Source organism: Vicia villosa, unplaced genomic scaffold (genome assembly GCF_029867415.1).
Source record: "Vicia villosa cultivar HV-30 ecotype Madison, WI unplaced genomic scaffold, Vvil1.0 ctg.000044F_1_1, whole genome shotgun sequence".
NCBI lineage: Eukaryota > Viridiplantae > Streptophyta > Magnoliopsida > Fabales > Fabaceae > Vicia > Vicia villosa.
In genome coordinates this window covers 1,577,031-1,599,678 of record NW_026704976.1, presented here as the reverse complement: position 1 = coordinate 1,599,678, position 22,648 = coordinate 1,577,031, and the positions used below count along the sequence as shown (strand labels likewise).

The 22,648-nt window shown below is 32.2% G+C and overlaps 1 protein-coding gene across 1 annotated transcript; it reads right to left on the bottom strand.

Annotated features, from left to right (window-relative positions):
- Positions 1–303: 303 nt before the first annotated feature.
- On the bottom strand, positions 304–3,540 carry LOC131622754 (uncharacterized). The gene is made up of 6 exons (XM_058893797.1): positions 3,408–3,540; positions 2,536–3,299; positions 2,271–2,459; positions 2,087–2,185; positions 548–616; positions 304–455 (listed from the first exon to the last, which is right to left on the bottom strand). The coding sequence occupies exons 1-6, from the start codon at positions 3,538–3,540 to the stop codon at positions 327–329; spliced, it is 1,383 nt and encodes a 460-aa protein (XP_058749780.1). The 3' UTR covers positions 304–326.
- Positions 3,541–22,648: the final 19,108 nt, after the last annotated feature.

The following is a 22,648-nucleotide window of genomic DNA, read 5'->3' as shown; positions in this document are numbered from 1 at the left end:
CCCTGCAGTGCTTGGCCTATAATGGGTACCCAAAATAGGGTTTCTGTATGCTTCGATGGCACCATAAGTTGTGTAGGAACCCGCATAATCTCTAGGAAAACAAGATGCTTCACCATTGGAATAGCGTCCACTAGGTATCCTATAGTCGGTATGAGAACTGGGAGAATGAGCTCTCCACTGGTGAATGCCACTTCCTGAGCAAGAGTGCCACAACGTCAGAATTATTAATTCTTAAAGATAATTATACGATAAAACAGAGTGCAAGATCGAAAAGCAACTGCTAGTAGATAAAAACCTGTCGAACTTCGTTGATTTTGTAATACAGGTCAGGAAGAAGACAGAGAAGAACCTCGCGATAATGTCAATTGGTTGTTATAAGATAGAGATAGGATATCTTGCTTCATCTGATCCAAATATTTCTGAGATGCGTCTCGGTTCAGCTCAATAAACAGAACCTTGAAATACAAATTAAGATTTAGTACTGCCATTCATGATTGATAATTTGATAGTCACATCAACAAAAAGCAGAGTAAGTCACTAAATATACCTGATCAAAACACTCATCTGAATGAGGCAAATCCTTGCTTTTAGGTAATACATAATTAGCTGCCATGGACATAAAAATTATAGAACAGGCATAAGATTACTTTATGTTAAGAAAATTTGATAAATTAAACACCACAAAATAATAAGTAAAGTTAAAGTAATACCTATCATGCTATTCAAAGTAGAGCTGTCAATTTAAGGGGCCAATTAATTTGGGCCCCAGCCCCATTATTAAGAGGGCCTAAAAAAGTTTAACAATAGTAAGCCCTTAAATACATAGGGCCTAAAGTTAGAAGCCCCTAAATTTCAAAATGGGCCATAAGGCCCAAATAAAATTAAAAAAATATAATTATAAAAAATAAAATTAAAAAAATCGAAAAAATAAAAACTATTTTTGTTTTTTAGTTTTAAAAACTAAAAAATAGAAAAGTTGTAAAACTTGTTTCCAGTATCCAGTTTCAGTTTTTTGTTTGAAAAAAATATAAAAAATGAAAACATGCTGAAAAGCACTCTATTTTCATTAACGTCATTTAATTAATTTTTTATTTCTAATTTTAATTGATTAATAATTAAGGTGTACTAATTTTTTTCTATAATACGGTAATAATTCTACATGTAATGTTACCTATTTTTTATTAAGCACTGCACACAAAAAAACTTCCAAATCAAGTGTTAATAGTAAAAGATTTAAATAGAGATTCTCAAATATTTAAGTAGGTTCTTTATTAACTTATTTTATCTAATTGATAAATTTGTAGTTTTGATTAATATTAGAGATGTTTTACTATAAAATTTAAAATATTAGATTTTAGGTTTTTAAAAATGTTCATTGGTAAAATTTAGAATACCGAAACAATTTTTTCAAAACAAGTATTTAATATTTTTATCCTTAAACAGTTTTCAAAAGTAAAACTATCAAATTTTATTTTATTTTTTTAAAACAGTTTTTGAAAAATTAATTTATGAAACTATTTTTAAAAATAGAAAATTAATTGTTCATACCTAATTTTTTTTTTTGAGAATATTTAATTAACAAGCTTTGATAATATAATTTGCAGGATGCAATATGGTATCAAATTTTACACACAGACAAACAATTATTTGCAGGATGCAATATGGTATCAAATTTTACACACACAAACAATTGAATTTATGTATTATTTGGATTTAATTTGTAAACAACAATTCTTTCTAAAGATAGATCCAATTAAATTATTTTTATGACTATTAGTTATTTCTATAAATGTGATTTAAGAATCAAAGGATTATGCTTTAAAATAAAAATACTTTTTGTTTAACAAATGGAATAATTACAATTCTTTGCTGAAAGTACAATGGAGTCTTGGAACAAATAGAATCTTGTGCAAATTTTTGTATAAAATAGGGCCCTTTCAATGGGGCCAAAAAAAAAGCATTATGTAAAGGGCCTAACATTTTAGGGCCTAAAATTAATTTCCAATAAAAAGGGCTTAATATAATAGGGCTTTGATGGGGCTAAAAAAGTGGGGCTTTCAAATATAGGGCTTATTTGACAGCTCTAATTCAAAGCATCAACTGGAACTTTTTTGCCCATTTCTTTAAATCTTTTTTCAGACCGTCTCTTGAGCATTTCAGGCTTCGGAAACACTACAACAGCAATCTGGAATGAACAAAAAGTTATATTACAAAATCTGTACTGTAATCATCTTCCAAGCTCCAACAAAAAAAGAAAGATAAATAGCTACCTTTTGATAGTCAACAAAAGGCGTAAGCTTACACTTGCGTGCATTTTTGTACACATTTGTTTGATCAATTATATAATTGCGAGGTATGTTAGCCGCCCTGGACAGAATTACATTGAACATTGAACTTGCCTTGTCCATCAAACGATCAAACCTTTCACCGTAGTTGTTTTTCCGCAACAGTCCAGGAACCTGAACATCACTAGATTAAGCAAAAATTGAAGATAGAAAAATGATAATAAAAAAATGATAAGGAAGCTAAACAAACCTTCATCTGTTCGAGAATTAAGTTTGTGCCAAGCAAAACATAACGCTTCTTTGGGTGATCTTTCACCCATTTTTCTGCCCATGTAGTCTTGCCTGAAGCGGGTAATCCCACGAGCATCATCAACTCACATTCCTTTGAGTCAGAAAACGAAGGTCCTGTAATCGCATTTCCATCGGCAACAGCCAAGGCCCAAGGTTTGAACCCTTCATGAGGAACAAGTCCTTCCTCAACACTGAACTGCATCTGAACCACAACATTTTTCAAAAGAACATGCGGAAAAAGTGCCCATTCCCAAGGCGAGTCCTTGGATAAAGAAGAATCCGGTCCAAGACCAAGAGAACCAACATCAAATTGAAACGCAGTACCTAACCATTTACCATTCTTAGAGAAACCAATAGTAGCAGATGGTTTACTCTCAAGATCAATGCAACAGACTATTGTATCTCCAACGCCAAACTTATCACCGAAATTCATAAACTTCCCGGCATTGGAGAACTTTCCGGTGCCACCAAAACCAAAGCTATGTTTTGTCTCACCAAGAGCTCCAACAACATCATCACCTCTAGAAACACCAAGACGACAAAGATGTCGCTGATCAGGTGAAGTATCGTCAGTATCAACAGGTTGAGAAGAAACAACAATGCAACCAAAACAATATCTACCATTTGTTATTCCAACAGTAGCTCTAGCACCAGACCAGCAGTAACCAAAGCCTTCCTCATTAAGGCCATATCCAACAAGTCCATTGCATTCAATGTTGAAATCTAGCAAAACCAGTCATGCAACACAACAGATTAAGATACAAATAACCATTGTTTCATCAGTGAAATCTAACATCAATCATTTTTGAAATACCATAGAAAAATGAATACCTAAATCACAATCAGCAGAATTGAGAACAATGCTGGATGAAGGAGGTGGTTCCAATGCAACTTGTTTTGCTTTCTTGTGATGAGTTGAACCTTCCTCCTCTTCACATGGGAAATGGCGTTTGTTTAGAGCCATACTCAAATGAAATAGAGAAGCGCTAAATGTAAAACACAAATCACACTCAATTTATACTCTTCACTTTGTAATTGTAATATGTTCCTTAAAAAACTTCTAATAAAATTTGTTATCTTATATATCTTATATTATGTAAACTTATTTAAGTAATTTTGGGCACCACAGATAATTTATATAATTTATTTATTTATTTATAGTGATTTATGATATTTGTTTTATTTTATTTTCTATAATTAGTAAGAACTAATAAAAGATAACTTTATTTTGTAATTTATCAAATTTGTTTTATTTTATTAGATTTTTAGTAAAAAAGAGTTATTTAGTAAAAGAAAATTTATAATAAATTTTATACTTATTTTATTATAAAATGAATTTAATTTCATTTTATTTTATGATATTTTTTATAGTAAATCATTTTATAATAATTATTTATACTTATTTAAATATAAATATGGCTTTTTTGTCGTAATTTATTATAGTTATTTTATTCTATTTTATTAGTTAATCAGTAAGAACCAATAAAAGGTAAATTTATTTAATAATTTGTCTTATTTAATTATTTTATTACATATTTAGTAAAAATAGCTATTTAGTAATAATAAACTTTCTACTTTTATTTTTAGTAATTTGTAATATTTATATGATGTTATTAATTATTTAGTAATTTTTATCTTCACTAAAATCAATTATGTAGTAAAACAAAATTGACAATAATTTTTATACTTATTTTATTATAAAAATGACATTAATTTTATTTTTCAATGATTTTATTTTATATAAAAACTAGCGTGATACCCGTGCGTCCGCCGGGTAGCCGTTGTGGCCGTATTATTTTGTTCAATATAGATATTATTCTAGAGGTAAATGTCATAAAACCAGATGTGTAAAATATAGAAATTTCTTTTTAATAGGCTGGGGCAAAGTTTGGGATATTTTCATGAATAAAAATTATTTTCCCGTTAATATTCAATATTTCGATCATTAACTTCATGTTCCCGTAAATATTTAATATGTTTATCAGTAATTCATGTTCTCGTTAATATTGAATATTTTATTCAGTAACTTCATGTTCCCGTTAATATTCAATATTTTGATCAGTATCTTCATGTTACCGCTAATATTCATTATTTTGATCAGTAACTTCGTATTCCCGTTAATGTTCCAAACTTGTTCCCGTTAATATTCAATATTTTTATCAGTAACTTCATGTTCCCGTTAATGTTCTTTATTTTGATCATTAACTCCGTGTTCCCGTTAATATTCATTATTTTGATCAATAACTTCGTGTTCCCGTTAATATTCCAAATTTGTTGTCGTTAATATTGAAAAAATTTATCAGTAACTTCATATTCCGTTTATATTTAAAACAATTATCACTAACTTCGTGTTCTCGTTAATATTCAATATTTTGTCAATAACTCCGTGTTCCCGTTAATATTTATTATTTTGATCAATAACTTTGTGTTCCCGTTAATATTCAAAATTTGGATCAGTAACTTAATGTTTCTGATTATATTAAAAATTTTGATAAGTAACTTCGTCTTCCGTTAATATTCAATATTTTAATCAATAACTCCGTGCTCCCGTTAATATTCAATATTTTAAATATTAACGGGATATTCGTGCATTCGCACGGGGACCAATGTGGTACGCTCATTTGTTTTAATATTCAATATTTTGATCAGTAACTTCATGTTCCCGTTAATGTTCAATATTTCGATCAGCAACTTCATGTTTCCGTTAATATTCAATATTTTGATCAGTAATTCATGTTCTGGTTAATATTCAATATTTTATTCAGTAACTTCATGTTCCCGTTAATATTCAATATTTTGATTAATAACTTCATGTTCTTGCTTATTTTGTTCAATATTATATATTTTTTTAAAAATTGATGTAATTATTATTATGATACAATTCGTTCAGCAAAGATACATAATAAAATTAAAAATGAAATTGATAAAGAATAGAATAATGAAGTGTTATTTTATTAATATGCAATAAAAATTGGAAAGATCAATAAAGAATATATAATATCGATTGTCCAATGCAATATAAACTTAGTCACATTTACTTTCAAGTTAATATTTAATATTTTAATTGATAACTCCATGTTCCCGTTAATGTTCAATAGTTTGATCAATAACTTCATGTTTCCGTTAATATACAATATTTTTACCGATAACTTCATGTTTCCGCTAATATTAATATTTTGATCACTAACTTCATATTCCTGTTAATATTCAATATTTGTTAATATTCAATATTTTTATCAGTAACTTCATGTTCCCGTTATTAGTAAATTCATGTTTCCGTTATTATTCAATATTTTGATCAGTAACTTCATGTTTCCGTTATTATTCTCAGTATTTTTATAAGTAACGTTATGTTGTCCTTAATATTCAATGATTAATGATAATAAACTAATTAAAAATATTTCATATATTTAATTCATACATTATTTATGTATTTATTATAGATCACAATACTATACTTTATAATCATATCAAAAACTAAACGAAACAAAACAATACTATACTTTATACTCGTCACTAAACAACACTAATAAAAAAACATAAGGTAAGTTGTATATGAGTTGAATATTATTGTAGAGAAATAACTATTTACTAAAAATAAATATTTACTGTAATTGTTTAAAATTAATTGAGTAATTTAATATTTTTGAAAATTGAAGATAATATTAATTCAATTTGTATATTTAGAAGATTAAAAATATATTTAATTTTATAATTTAATGTTATTAATTGATAAATGTTTCTTTCAAAAATTATGCCAATTATTTAATATGATTGATTAGAATTAATTATGTAAAAAATTGATTAAAATTAATATGATTGACTTTTCCTTTCCTCAAAATGAAATATTTATTAAAAAATATGAGGTATAACTTGATGACTTTTAAACTTGATTTTCATTGCCAAAAAATTAAGTGGGGGTAAAAAGTCGGTGTTATGTCTAAAAAAGGCGGGGAGAATTAAATAAATAAGTATTTATGACTCTTAATATATCATATTTATATAGTTTAAATAATATATTATAAATACATATTAAGAAATATAAAATAAAAATTAGAATAATATTTATGATAATTAATTTAAATAATTGTAACTAATTTTTTTATAACTAATATGTTAATTTTTATTTAATATGGTTATTTTAAAAAAAATTAGAGTATATACAAATAAGCATTATATAGAAGTTGAATTGTTAGCTGAATAACAAAACACGTGCTTATAAATTTTTTTTTGTATGTAAATAATATCTGGATCACTATTTTTATAAAAACATGTGTTCCCCGTTTATAAAAATAACATTGTCTATATTTAGTTTTTTACATAAAATCATTTTTTATATAATGTTTTATAATTTATTTTTAATTGAATGTAACATTTAATATTTTTAAAATAGAAAAATGAAATATATCGTAGATATTAGAAAATATTAAAAATAAAAAATTTATTATCATTTAAAAATAAAAAGAATAAAAAAGGAAACAAATCAAATGCATATTATATTATTGTTTCGTCGATTTTGTTGTCTAATAACACTATTACATTAACAAAATGTTAAATATAGACAAATTAATAGACCTATATGGATAATTATATTAAAAATAAATTATTTTTTAGTATAAAAATAAATCATATAACTATTAAATAATACACATAAAAATTAAAATTTTATAATTAGTTGTTCATCAAAATATAACACATCATAGCAAGTTATTTGCAATCTTATCTCCATCCACTCATAAAAATATGTTGTGTCTCCCCTTCATTGGTCCGTCCAAGATTTCATTGTATCTTTGCTCTATCGGATATTCTCACCATGACAATTTTAATATTTTTCTCGTATTTAGATAAGTACTACATATTTATTAAATCATTATTTCAATGACATAGATTTCAATAGTAACATTTTTTTTTCATATTTAGATCAATAATAAACATCACATTATATTTTTCTCTTATTTTAATCATCATTATATTTTTTTATTATATTTTTTCCTTAAGTTATTGTAATATATATTTACTTAATTTATTTTAAATATTTTTGAAAAATCAAATTTATAAATATTTTTCCATTTTAGACTTTAATGTAGCAATAATAATTATTTTACAAATAGAATTCTCAACTCAACAGAAACAAAAAATTATATTTTATATTTTATGTCTATCTTCTTTATAATTTAAATGACTTGAATAATAACTCAAAAGCAATACCTCTTTTTCCATTTATTTTTCTTATTTTCACTTTTCTTATTGTTGATTTGTATTTTGTAGAGAATATTTTTTATTTTATTTATTTAAAGTCCAATATAATTTATTTAGGTTAAAATGTTTATAAATAAATATTTTGAAATTAATTAAATATATAGTTTATTAATGATCAAATCGTGATTATGCTCTCTTTTTGATCTTTATCATATATAGAATTAATAAAACAAATCGAAAAACAAATCAAAATTCATTAGATATAATGGATTAAATTTTATTTATTCTTTTACTCTTAGTTTTTTTTTCTTCTTTAAATTCTATAAAAAAATATATCAACAAAAACTGAGACCCAAAATCACCGCAATTCGAGAAGAACGGGAAGTAAAGTTGAAAAGACAGATTTATAATTCCAGAAGAACCGTTCAACAGTAAAGTTGGAAAGATGAGACTTATAATTCCAGAATAACCGGACTATTCAAAAGTAAAGTTGGAAAGACCAGATTTATAAAAGTAGAATCATTTCTAAGGTAGAAAACCAACGGAACCGTTCAACAATAAAATCAAAACAACATAAAAAAAAATGAAAATGAAAACTCATTAAAACCAAAACAATAACAAACAAACCACGTCAATGAAACACATACAATCATCACATTTATCACTGTATAATTTATCTATTCTCTTTTCAACCTATTACAAAAATTAAATGCACTCTGATTACAAAAATTGTACTTACATTTGTATTAACTTCTACTTCTTACGTACTCGTACTCTACAATTGTACTTACAAAAATGGCAGAAATCAAATAAAACTAATGATTCGAAAACACTGATGGCAGTTTTTCTCTTGTTCGGATGAGTTTTGATGAAAACCCTATCAAAGTACATAAATATAGAAAATCAAACCAATATGTCAGTTGGTTTGTTCTGATGTTGCTTGATCTCATTCCACCATCGTATCTAAATAACATAAGACCAAAATAATAGAATATAAGAAAAAAAAACTCATCAAATCATCTCAAAATGCTCCTTCTTGTTCGAAACAACCTTCCATTTGTGGTGCACTCGAACAAAAACTTTCCAAAGTTCTTTGCTATCGTTGATGTCACAGGTTTTCGCCAATGATCTCGCCATATCTTACAGCCAGTTAGCACAAGCAGCAAAGTAAAAATGGTCTGATACTACAAAAAAGTGGAAGCCGCAAATGCTATGAATAACACAATCATTATGTATAATGTAGCAGTTACAAACTCTTCATTACATAACTGATGCAGAAGGTGAATGGACAGAAGAAGATAAAGTCCTCATTATGTTAATTATGTAACACATAATTATGCAGAATGGAAGATGCATGGACAGAACCACACAAATGCAAATTATGTAACACATTCATAGTGGAAGATGGAAGAACATAACTTTATAAATGAACAGTCCACGTGGCGCATCCATAAGCAACATTTCTTACTCTCAGAATAAGCCACTTGGCAGCATGAGAGGAACTCTTCAAAAAGATAGAGCTTTTTTATATTATAGATTATAAACATATTTATTTATAAAAGCTTACTTTTTTTTTATAGTAATTTGTTAAATTTATTTTATTTTATTTTCTTAGTTGTTTATTAAGAACTAATAAAAGGCAACTTTATTTAACAATTTCTCTTATATTTATTTATTTTGTTAGATATTTAGTAAAAATAAACTTTCTACGTTTTTTAGTAATTTATAATATTTAATTTTTTTTAATTTTATCCATTTATTAAAAATTAAGTTTTTCTCACTAGCTTCTTACTTGATAATTTTTCTTTCCCCACCTTTTTGTAACTAACTTTTTATTTTCCATAAAACACCTTTTTTTATACTAACTTTATCCCAGTAACTTCTATTATTTATCAAAGCTAACTAACTTTATACCACTAACTTCTTAATTGATTAACTTTTTTCTTTTTCTTAACCCACATTCTTAATTTAACTAATTTTTTTAACTATTAATCAACACAATAATATTTTTTCTTTACTCCACCATTTTTAGTCCCATTTTGGGGTGTTAAAATATAGTGCGATTTGAATTGAATCGAACTAAAGTTAAAATAATCGAATTATTATGTTTAGTTAGTGAACTGAACTATATCATACTAACGGTTTTAGAACCGAATCATATGAAAAATAAGTCGAACTGAAACTAAAAAAAATGAAAAATACTAAAAATAAGTTTTAAATTTAAAAAAAAAAAGTTTAAAGGTTCAGTTCTTTAACAAATAGTTCGGTTTGAAAAATTTGTCTTCTAACGGTTTTGTACGGTTCGGAATTTCTAAATGGTATACCAAACAAATAATTTTGGTTCGGTTTGGTTCTGAATAAATTGAAACGGTTCGATTCAGTTTGAGTGTGTAAGAACAAGATTGATTCTGCATCTGACCATAAGTTTAGATGATAACTTTACATGTTATCTTAAAGAAAAATTGTATACACTAACAGTTTCTATCTAGTGTGTGGCTTTTACCTTGAAGGTTCTGACTCTGGTAAGAAGGCGTGTGACGTAATCAGGTTCTGAACTCAACACTCTGGAAGAATACTAGTGTAGTGTCACAATGGAAGTCAAGATTCTGGAATGCTACTTCTGCGACGGTTCTCAGGAACGCTAATACAAGAGCTTCTGATCGTGACTTTGCAAGGAAGCTTTAGAGGTCTTCTAAAGCTTTGCTTCTATGTCCCATATTCTGAAGATGCTTAAGACGAGGTTTTCCTGAACAAGTTTTGAAGATCTGAAGACATCGCTTCTAAAGACCAAGTGCTGAAGACTCTGAAGACAAGGTTCTGTTGAACACGTTCTAAAGACTCAAACACTTAGGTTTTGAAGACTCAAGTTCTGATCATCTACAACATGCTTCAATCAACATATAATCAGAAGCATCTGAAGACTCAGAAGATCAAGGACAACTTGCGTGTGATGGTGAGAATGAAAGTACTAACGTAATATGTGACCTCTACTCTTATAGGGTGGCGTAAGGACAATCCAACATGTACTTGTTATCTATCATTTCCACCATGAGCGTTGGGGACTTTATAGTTGTACTTTGCATTTCCTATTCTACCCTCCAACGGATTTATCCTTCTCTATAAAGGAAGCCATTGGAAGAATTTGAAATCAACGAATCAGTTCTACAAAACTTCACTAAAGCGCTGCACAAGCTTGTTAGAGAAATTCTTTGTATAGTTTTGTATTTTTAGCAAGGAACTTTTGTTCGTATCTTGCTTATCAACACTTTTGTTTTGATGTACTTAAACATTTTATAATCTGCTTATTAGAAGCATCTTTGTAACACAAACTTGTAATCAGCTTGGTTGATTAGATTCTTTGGGGGACTAAGTGTTAGTCAGAAGCCTTGAGAAGACTGTGGTTGAGGTCATATTGGTTTCACGATAAGGATCTGGTGAACTTGTTGGGGTTGTCAACAAGGTTGATCATTAGCTTATTGTGGTTGTTTCCTTGAGAGACTAGTGTTAGTCAGGAGTCTCAAGAAGACAGTGGTTGCGGTCATTGTGGTTGTATGCAATCAGTTTGACTATAAGTCCTTATTGAGAAGGCAAAATCACCTTGACGGGTGGATTGGAGTAACTTCGTTAACAGTGAACCAGGATAAAAATAATTGTGTTTGTCTATTCTTATTCACTTGTTAACCTCATGTTCTGAGTTGCGAAAATATTATATTTGGTGCAACCCAATTCAAACCCCCTTTCTTGTGTTTCTCGCACCTTCAGAGTGAACTTTAACTATAGTTTGACTCAGTTAGATTTTCTCATAAAACTATACCATGAACAACCCTAGTCCCATTAGGCTAGTTAAATTGGTAGTAGTTGTGCATGAACATCATGTGTAGGGGTGCAAAACAGCACACCACTGTAAAAAATAGCAAATTAGAAAAATATGATTCAAATACATAGTAATAACTCACCATCGTTAACATATCATCATCATTCAAACCTACACCGCCACCTCCTTCATCAACCTTTAACCACACCAACAAAAAATTAATAAACAACAATCACCATCAGCATAAAAATACAATACTATAATAAACCAACAAAGATACTACCATTATTATTATTTTCACTAACAACAGTTTTGAACCAGACGCATACCTCAATTGCATTTCGCCTCATGCCTGCAACGCGTAACCAACTCAATTGTGGCTTTTCCACCAGATGCATTAGCATACTATCTACCTATCATTGGACTGGTAACAATAGATTTTGTATCACACCAAACACCAGCAACAATGTCCACAAAATTAGAATCTGCACAAAGAACAAATTAGATTGATATAACTGAGCTATTTGAAACTATAGGCCATGCAACAATGATACTTTTTAGGGATGCTGACATTATAAATAAAATATCTAAGAATGAAAATGAAAATACAATACTTACCAGAATTAGTTGATCCCCAATGTTTTTCAACTCCTTCAATAGCTGCTGCAATATCTTTACCTTTCTCAACAATAATTTGTGATATCAAGTAAAGTCAAAACTTCTCCATTCTCCACTACAAGTAGTTGCCTAAATTTTCCTGTCGGCATATGTCAGCCATGTGTTTAAAAGGTAAAGATACACAGCAGAAACTTGAAAGGTTGACTAAATTTCTATAACACTACCAACCTTACACCATTTTTAGAGGGATTCCACAACAAGAGTTTCGAAAAGATGTCTTGGTCACACCTTGGCTATAAGGATTCCACAAAACTAAAATATTAAAAAAATCATGGCACATTCTTGATAGAAAATAAACCTTAAAATGAAGATTTTACATCTGAAACAAAAAATAATATGTTTTCAGAATCGACCCACATGAATTGACCCATATGGAGAAAGGAGAAGTGTCGGCATGAGTGTAACACCCCAAAATTTAGATTAAATTATTTAATTGATTATTTGTAAATTATTGGTGAATTTGGGTGACCAAGGGATAAAAATAGATTTTTAAGGTGAAAGGTGAATAAGGGCATAAGGGAAATAACATAAAAGGGTCCAAGGGATAAAATAAGAGAAAAGAGTTTATTTTGTAAGATCGTGAAATAGAGAGAAGACGTAAAGTGAGAGTTATGGCACAGAGAACCAAGAAGGATTTTCCGTAGAACGCGAAGGAAGAAGTCGATTACTAAGAATTCAAGGTAAAGGGGGTGTAATTGGGTTTATTATGATTGATATCAGGTTAAGGTAGTGGTGTCTTGTATGATGATTTGATGAAAAACATGATGATTTGTGAATCGATGAATGTATTTGATGTTGAAATGCTATGAGTTGATGTATATGATGTATACTATGATGTGTTCTTATGCCATTATGTGATGTATGATGATTGCTACGTGTTTTGGACCGAACCTGTATAACTTGGATACACAATTTTCATGAAAAATTGAGGTTTTAGGAATATGTTGGGAATGATTTTCGTACACAGAAATTGCAGAAAATCCGCTACTGTCGTGGTGGTAACGAGTTACCACTTTTGGGGTAATCGGTCACAACTGAGATAACTTTTCAAAATATTTGGATTTTCGTGGGTGGTAACCGGTTACCACTTTTGGAGTAACCGGTTACTGCTGTCAAATTTTGTGAGAACTAGAGTTTTTGAGAAGGGTGTAATTGGCTACCACTTTTGGAGTAATCGGTTACTGTTGCAGAAAATTGGGTATCCAAGCTACTGCAATTAGAGTAACCGGTTACGTACTTTGGTGTAATCGGTTACCACTGTTCTGACTGATTTTTGAAAACTTCCAAAATTCAAAACTTTAGTTCCGAGAGTTCGATTTGAGTTCCATTCGAAGCGTTGGAAAGTTAACACGATGAAATTTATTCTAAAAATGGTTTATGTACCTGGAAATGCATAATTTGGTGTGTGGTGGTGGTAAATGCATTGTATTGTTTATGTTGTGGTGTGACATAATCAAAAATGCATTGTTGTTGCTCGTTATATTGTGTAATGATGATTATGTGAATGATGATTATGTGAATGATGATTATGTGAATGATGATGCAATTGACTAGCCGCGGTCGAAATTTATATGACATTGTTGTACATCATGCATTCGTAGCATTTTTGGACGGTGGTTCGCTTGTGACGTACCTCAATCTCATTGTGCGGGTTGAGTGTGTTAGGTGCCAAATTGTGTTAATATTTGCTTTTATATTTGGTACCTTTCGACTACTTTTTATCGCAAATTCATGAAACCCCGTTTATTTTGAAGTAAATAATAGTAGTTTAGTTATTACGCTTTCGTTTTCTTTTAATCGTTGTTTTTAAGTGTTTCGTGTGTAGGTTTTCTTTTATTAGGTTGGAATTTTGAGGATTGGAGTAATGAGCCAATTGCAAAAGCAAAGTTTCAAGATCTGCTCAAGGGCGCGTCACGAGCTAGGAGCGCGCGTCGCGAGCTGTTAAGGAAATTTTCAGTTAAAGTCAGTGGCATCCGCGCGTCGCGAGGTGAAGATCGCGCGATGCGCGCTTGGGCAGTTTGATCATTTAATGAAGGGCTTGCGCCGCGAGCAAGGAGTGCGCGACGCGCGCTGCACAGATTTTGGTTTTTCTATATATAGATCAGTTCTGTCTTTTTCATGTGTTAGACCATTTTTGAGAGCCAAGAAACCCTAAATTCAGTATTTTGACTTGGAATCGAAGAATCGAAGCATTGATCGTCAAGAAATTACCGTTGATGCTTGCTATATTTCCTTCCTTCTTGTGCAAGCTACCATGTCAATGGATAGCTAAACACTTTTGTGTCAAGGCTTTGATGTAATCTTCCTTACTTTTTGTATGTTTTACTTATAAATATTGTGTATGAACAAGTTGTTAATCAATATAGATGATCTGGTTTGCTTTATCTTATCTTACTATGGTTTAAATGTTTGTGAAATACAATATTTGAATCTTGACCTAGCTCTATCATCTATCAAACATTAAGTCTAGACATGGAATTAATGGTTGATAATCACTTAGTATCGGTTTATAAATGTTATTTGTGTTGTTCAATCGATTGAGAAATCGTTGGTTGAACAATCAAGTAAGTCTTGCTATAACGTTGTGGAAACGAACGGTATAGATGTACGATACGTGAGATATTGATTGATAACAAATTCATACGCATGTTGTTAGGAAGACATACAAATTATAGGTTGATGAAATCAAGTCTTGATACTTCTCTTTAAAACTTAGAACTTTCTTTAATTTAATCCTTGCTACTAAAATTGTTGAATGATCTTTTGCAAACCCAAAAACAAAGTAACATTAACTCAAGACAACATAAACTATAGAACGGCGGTGATATCGCACCAATTCCTGAGGAAACGATAATCTAAAAGTACTCCAATACTCTTTCAACAAAATGGCGCCGTTGCCGGGGATTGTTGTTTAGATATTGCAAGAATTGCAATAGTTTGTTTTGTATTAAGTCTTATAATTAATCTCGTATTTCTTAGCTGTTATCCCTTGTGTTTGTTAATTTTCTTGGTTAGTTTTTCAGATTACAGTTTATGCGAGGACGTGTACCTGCAGATCAACTCCTTTTTGATCCCGAGATTGAAAGGACTGCGCGTAGATAGAATAGAAAAACTCGTAAACGGAGACAACTAGCTAGGGAAAGAAGACAACAACAAGAAGCATCTTCTTCTTCAACTCCAGTTGAACACTTAGTTGAGGAAGAAATGGCTGTGGATCCTAATGTTCCACCGCGAGGGCCTTGCGTTAATAGCCCTCGTCTGAATGCACAATTTGCTCGTGATCAAGCCAATGGAAGGAACTCCGAAATGAAAACGGGGTTACTTCAACTATTATACCAGAATCCTTTCACAGGAGCAGATCACGAGGATCCGTTTACTCATCTAACAAAGTTCTATGAGATCGCCGGAACCATTGATGCTCCGGAGGCCGAAGAAGAACAGGTGTTCAGGAGAATATTTCCTCATTCCTTAATTGGAAAATCTAAGGAATGGTACCTTGACCAACCAAACAATGTTATGACTAATTGGAACGAGTTAGAAGAGAAATTTCTGGATCGGTTCTTTCCTCATAATAGGTTCATGGAAGCGAAAACTTCTATTGCGGTGTTCTCTCAAGGTCCGAATGAATCTCTCAATGAAGCATGGGAGAGGTTCAAGTCTATGGTTAGAAAATGCAAAGGGCATGGATTTGATGAATTGTCTCAAATCCATATCTTTAGAAATGGACTCCAACCTCAACCAAAAACACTTTTAGATGCTACCGCAGGTGGTTCCTTGATGTCAAAAACTGCTGAAGAAGCAATTGCTATCATTGATAGAATGGCTTTGAATGATCATCAAGGGCAACACCACCGTAGTGCATCGCAAAGAAAGCCGGGAGTTCTTGAGTTGAATACTAGTGATGCAATACTTGCTCAAAACAAGTTATTGACTCAACAAGTAGAATTGCTTACTCAACAAATGTCAAAACTATGTCAACAAATCAAAGAAATAAATGGGATCCCTACTAAAAATCAACAAGTGATGTGTTGTGAATTGTGTAGGGGTGACCATCAAACTGGTTTTTGTCCTCCACCAGGTGAAGAGGTGAATTATGTTTCTAATCCTAATCAAAGTTATGGTGGGAGACAACAACAACAACCTTACAACAATAACCAAGGTTACCAACAAAGAGGTAATCAAGGTTATCAACAAGGATGGAGGTCGGATGCGGGTCCATCGAATCGTCAAAATCCTTATCTTGGTGGTTATAATCAACAACCTCAACAAACAAAGCTTTCAATAGAGGATACTCTTAGCCAATTCATGCAATTGCAAATTGCAAGTCAAAAGAGTACGGATGCGGCCATCAAGAACCTTGAAACTCAAGTCGGGCAATTGTCAAAGCAAATTGCCGATCAAAACAAAGGTCCTTTTCCGGCTACTACACAAGAAAATCCTCGTGAGCATTGTAAGTCCATTCTAACTCGTAGCGGTAGAAATATTGATATGGGTGTAGGAGAAGTAGTTGAGGAAGATATTGTTGATGTTGAAAAAGATAGAGTGATTGAAGTAGAAAAAAATGTTGAGGGTGATTTAGTTGAAAATGAGAAAGAGAAAGAATTAGTGGAAAAAGAAAATCCGGAGGTAGAAGTGGAAAAAGGAAAGAAAAGATTGAGTATGAGTGAAAAAGGGAAAAAGAAAGAGGATTCAGTTCATGTGAAAAAATTGCCCTACCCTCCCGGTCCATCAAAGAAAGATGATGAAAAGCACTATGCTCGGTTCTTGGATATATTTAGTAAATTACAAATAAATGTTCCTTTTTCCGAGGCATTAGAGCAAATGCCGATGTATGCAAAATTCATCAAAGACATCATCACAAAAAAGAGGAGATTCTTGGATCCCGAGTTAGTAACGGTGAGCTCTTGTTGTAATGCGTTAATTCAACGCACTACGCCGATTAAATCAAATGATCCTGGACGGGTAACTTTACCGGTGTCTATTGGAAATGTTCATATAGGCAAGGGTTTGGTCGATACCGGTTCTAGTATTAATTTGATTCCTTTGTCTATGGTGAGAAGGTTAGGAATTAATGACTTGAAGCCAACTCGAATGACATTATCATTAGCGGATAAATCCACAGCTCATCCTCATGGAGTTGCGGAAGACTTGCTTGTCAAGGTTGACAAATTTTGGTTTCCGGTTGACTTTGTTGTCATAGACATGGAAGAAGATCCTGATATACCATGGATCCTAGGAAGGCCTTTCATGAAGACGGCCCGAATGATGATAGACATCGATGATGGCTTAATGAAATTGCGATACCAAGACGGGGAATTATGTCTTAATCTCTTTGAAGCCATCAAGCATCCTAGTGATGACGATGATTGTTTTAGAATTGATGCCACAGAAAAAGCGATTATGAAAGTGGAGAATCAAATGCACTTGTCTAATCCTCTTGAGAAAACTTTGATGGAAGCTTTTGAAGTGCTTACAAAAGATCAAGAGAAAGAAATTGAAGATTGCTTGAGAAATCTTGAGGCATGTGATGAGATAAATCCTTTTGAAGCTCAAATTGAAGAATTGAAAGATGAGCTTGAAGTTGAAGAACCAAAGGTGGAATTGAAAGTGTTACCGTCTCACTTGAAGTATGTGTTTCTTGAGAAGAATGAAAATAAGCCGGTTATCATTAGCAACGCCCTTTCTAAGGGTGAAGAAGAAAAATTACTTGGGGTCTTAGAAAGAAATCAAGAAGCAATGGGATGGACACTTTCCGATCTCAAAGGAATTAGTCCCTCCTTTTGTATGCATAAGATTTTAATGGAGGATGACTTTAAACCGGTGGCTCAACCACAAAGACGGTTGAATCCGGTGATGAAAGAGGTAGTGAGAAAGGAAGTAGTGAAAATGTTAGAAGCCAGGATGATTTATCCGATCTCGGATAGTGCTTGGGTGAGTCCCGTCCATGTGGTGCCCAAGAAGGGTGGAATGACGGTGATTCGAAATGAAAAGAATGAGCTAATTCCTTCTCGAACCGTGACGGTGTAACACGGTGAACTGACTTTTTAATGATCGGAATGTCGCGGTAAGCAAGAGTCGCCACCGACTTTTATTTTATCCAAACAATATTCGGAAAGGCAAAAAGAAACAGAAAAAAACCTTTTAAAGAAATCTAAGTTCGGGGGGTAATTTATGCAAAGGGAAGGTGTAAGGCACCCTTTGCATCCATGGTTTTCCATGGGCTCTTAATTGCTTTGCTTGCTCGTTTGTTTAGAAAATATAGATGAAAGAGATAGGGACTTTAGCTTGTGAATAAGCGTTGCCCTTTTGAAAAATTATGAGAAAGAATATAATAAAAAGGTTTGAGCATTGCAAGGCAATTAGGGGCAATTACCTTAAACTCAGATAATAGGTCTCTTTTTAGCCTTTCAGAATGAAAGGATCTATCCTCGCCATAAGAGGGCAGGAAGCCTTTCGTTTGGAGGTTGAAGGGTCGTCGAAGCATCCTTTGCCATAAGACTGTCCCATGCCATAGAGGGGCAGGTAGTCTAAGGCAAGGATCAGAATAAGCCTTTTCGTAGGCAGCCAGAAGATACCTCAGCCTTTTTTCCGTAGGCCACTTCCGAGGGTCGAGGTCATATTGTGTATCGAAGGCAGCATCATTTAGGGTCGTATGACCTTTAGTATTCGAGGCAGCATGGCTGAGGTATCCTCAAATTCGAGGGACATGGCTTATTCTGCAAAAAAAAACACAAAGGCAACAGGCAACAGGCAACAAGGCAACCAGGCAACCAGGCAACAGAGAGGTTACCCCAAAAGCGTGCGTGTGTGCAACAATCACGTGATTATGTTCAGATATTTATCTTTTAATTAGTTATTCTGATTCAGTTTAAGGCTTGCACTCCCTAAGATTACTAACCACGCAATAATATAAAGCAATAAAGGGGAAGGGGACAATGAAACCAGCGGATCCCCAATGGGGTTTGACACAAGTAATAATAATAAAAGGCATAAAATAAAATGAGGTTTAGGGTTACCAATGACGTAGCTTTGGCAACTGATAAACCTGAAAAGGCAAATAAATAACAAAATTGGGTGAGTGTATGACTAATTCAAAGGCGGGCGGGGGTAACCCTAAAAAGTAAAAAGTAGGTAAATAAAGATAAAAAACAATGATCAAATAGGCGAGGGTACTTAGCTTTGATTCGATTTGATCTGATATGGTTGATAGGACGCTTTAAGGTTAACCCTGAAAAGAGACAAGGCAGAAGAAGATGAAGGCGAAACAAACCCTAATATTAAAATAAACCAAATAAAAATTTAAATTGAATTAAATAGAGTACTTAACTTCGTGTTTCGGAATAGGCGCGCAGTCGGGATTAATCATATTGCTAACCCTGAAAAGGCACAGAAGAAGAAGATTTTTAGTGTATGGCATGATCTTCGTAAACCCTGATTAGGGTATAAGTTAGTCATAGTTAATAGAACAAAAATTAATTAATGGTCGATTTTCAACCCAATTAATTAATTCGGAAAAAATATGTTTTTGATTAAATTACTTAACCTTAATATGTATGTACGTCAATAAAACAAAAACTTGATAATTAATTTAAACAAATAATTCTACACATTCTAATTATTTAAATCAAAATAAAAAGTATTTATTAAAAATTATATTAACAAAAAAAAATTATTATTAACCACATATAGTTTCATCTAAAAAGAAATTTCAAGAGAAGTTTTATTAAAACTATTTTAAAAGAAATTTTAAGAAATAATATACAAAATATAATAAAAATAAACAAATGAATAAAAACTATGTGAAAATTAAAAAGGAGATTAGTAGCTTAGCTGATCCTGTGTTGCTCATGGATGAGAGTCTATGATGAGCTGCACTCCCCGGGGCCTTTAGATCTTCATTGGTGAACATCCAACGGTCTAGGCCAAAGGGTGTATGATAGCAGGCGCGCCTTGGTTGGACTGGATCTGTGAGATAATAGGAGGAATAAAATTGGAACAAAATTTTGCAAGAGGCAGGGATCGAACCCCTGCCCCTGCGTATGAGGAACTTTGGACCAAACGCGCTACCAACTGAGCCACATTTGCACGCTGATTATTATCTGGAAATAATAGAATATGAAGAGAAACAAGTTATTTAAAAAAACACGCGCTAAAACAGCCTTCGTCTTCCTCGTGGGCTCATACATTTAGCTACGATTTTCCTGCCAGCTAGCTACGATTCTTGCCGTAGCCAAAACCTGCGATTACAAAAACTAATATACACGCAAAAGAAATTTCAAATCAGTGCCCAGATCCATCAAACCTTACCTCCTGAACATTGTAACATCATTAATTTGGACCGATTTCATCTCCAATTGAGAACCCCCAATTTAAAGCTTAAAAAACCTAATCATGGCAGATATCGGTTTATGCATGTAAACAACAATTAAATCATATGGAAAGCTTCGATTCAACCTCATGAACGTGAATATGAAATCGCAATTCGTTTATCATACACCAAATGAGCAAAACGATTAAAGTTTAAAAAGGCCAAACCGTAATCATATGGGTGATGATTCTGGACGTTCTGGGCTTTGATTCCGATTGTGCTTGCTTCAGAGAGACCTCAGGGATGTTATTTGATGTTCAAAACCTCTTGAATTGCGCTGCAAATTGGAAAACCGATTTGTGTTTTGTTCTTGGATTTTTTGTGCTCGGCTAGGGTTCCTTGGGTCTGCCATCCATTATGAATTTTCGTCCCCCTTTTTCAGAATAGATCCAAGTACTTATAAGGTTTGGATTAGGTCAGTAACAATGCACCAAATCTCTACAAATTATTTGATTGAAATTTGATTTGAATCTTTCTAAAATTAGCTCAACTTTGATCATATCTCTCCAATCTCTCCTTCCATGATTTTGGCTCATATAATTGACATATTTGATAGTTGAAATTGATTATAAGATCAAATATTTGATTTAGAACAATTTATTTTGTATTTTAATTAATTTATTAATATTTAATTGAATAAATCTTCAAGTAAATAAAAATAAATATCATAAAATAAAATAAATGGTCTAAGAGTCTTCATATGGCCCATGGACGCGTTGTAACTTCATATCTTAAGCCCATTGGTTCACTGATTTTTCTTTGATTAAGCCAAACCCTAGTTTGTATAGGAGAGTGTGTCTAGGAGCTTTATTTATTTATTTGAATTGGAATGGGAGAAAATGTATGGGCAAATTTTGGGGTATGACAGCTGCCCCTGTTCAATTATCTTAGACCTGAAGATGTAGAGTGGTTTGTAGGCCAGTCGGTATCTGAAGGTGGAAGATGATTGAACACTAGAATACCAAGAAATTTGCCCTATTTGAAGTAGGGACTTTTGTCGGAGATGGGCTTGTGGATGCCATCTGGTAGTTGAATTTTGAGAAGATGTTGTTTGTGCGTTGATCGTGTCATTACCGTTCGTGGTAGATGAATTAGATCCCTGGGAATTGATCGTGTCAGTATCGTTCGTGATACTTGAATTAGATCTTGGAAAGATGACCGTGTCTTCATCGTTCGTGATGATAGAATTAGATCTGAGGAGATAATCGTGTCTTCATCGTTCGTGATGATAGAATTAGATTCTCTTGTCGTGTCAGCACCGTTTGTAGTGACTGAATTAGACTGGGAAGGCCAGTGATCGTGTTCGTGATGATAGACTTAGACCTCTGAAATTTGATCGTGTCAGTACCGTTCGTAGTATCTGAATTAGATCTTCTGTCGTGTCAGTACCGTTCGTAGTAGCTGAATTAGACTGAGAAAGTCAGTGACCGTGTCTACATCGTTCGTGATGATAGAATTAGATCTCTGAGAATTGACCGTGTCAGTACCGTTCGTAGTAACCGAATTAGATCTTTTGTCGTGTCAGTACTGTTCGTAGTAGCTGAATTAGACTTTGAAAGTGATCGTGTCATTACCGTTCGTGGTAACTGAATTAGATCTTCGAGCGTTGATCGTGTCAGTACCATTCGTAGTAGCTGAATTAGATCTTGGAAAGTTGGAGATTTCGTTCATTTGTCGGTACATGTATTCTGAAAAAGGTAAGGTTAATCTTTATGCAATGTCATGATGCATGGGTTATGTAATGAATCCCTCAAAATAAATGAGAGCTTTTGCATGTTATGTATGAGTTCATTATGAGGTAATGTATGCAGTGTATGAATATGTTTATGACATGTGAATATGATTTATGTTGTCTTTGATTAAGAAAGTAGATCTTTATGTCCTTGTAATTGTACTGTCTGATCTTGTCTTGAAGATGCTCAGCTGGGAATTTATGATTTCTGCTTGGAGATGATCAGTGACTTGATGTTCCCTGATTGGTGATAAAGATATTGATAAATCATGTTGGAGGAG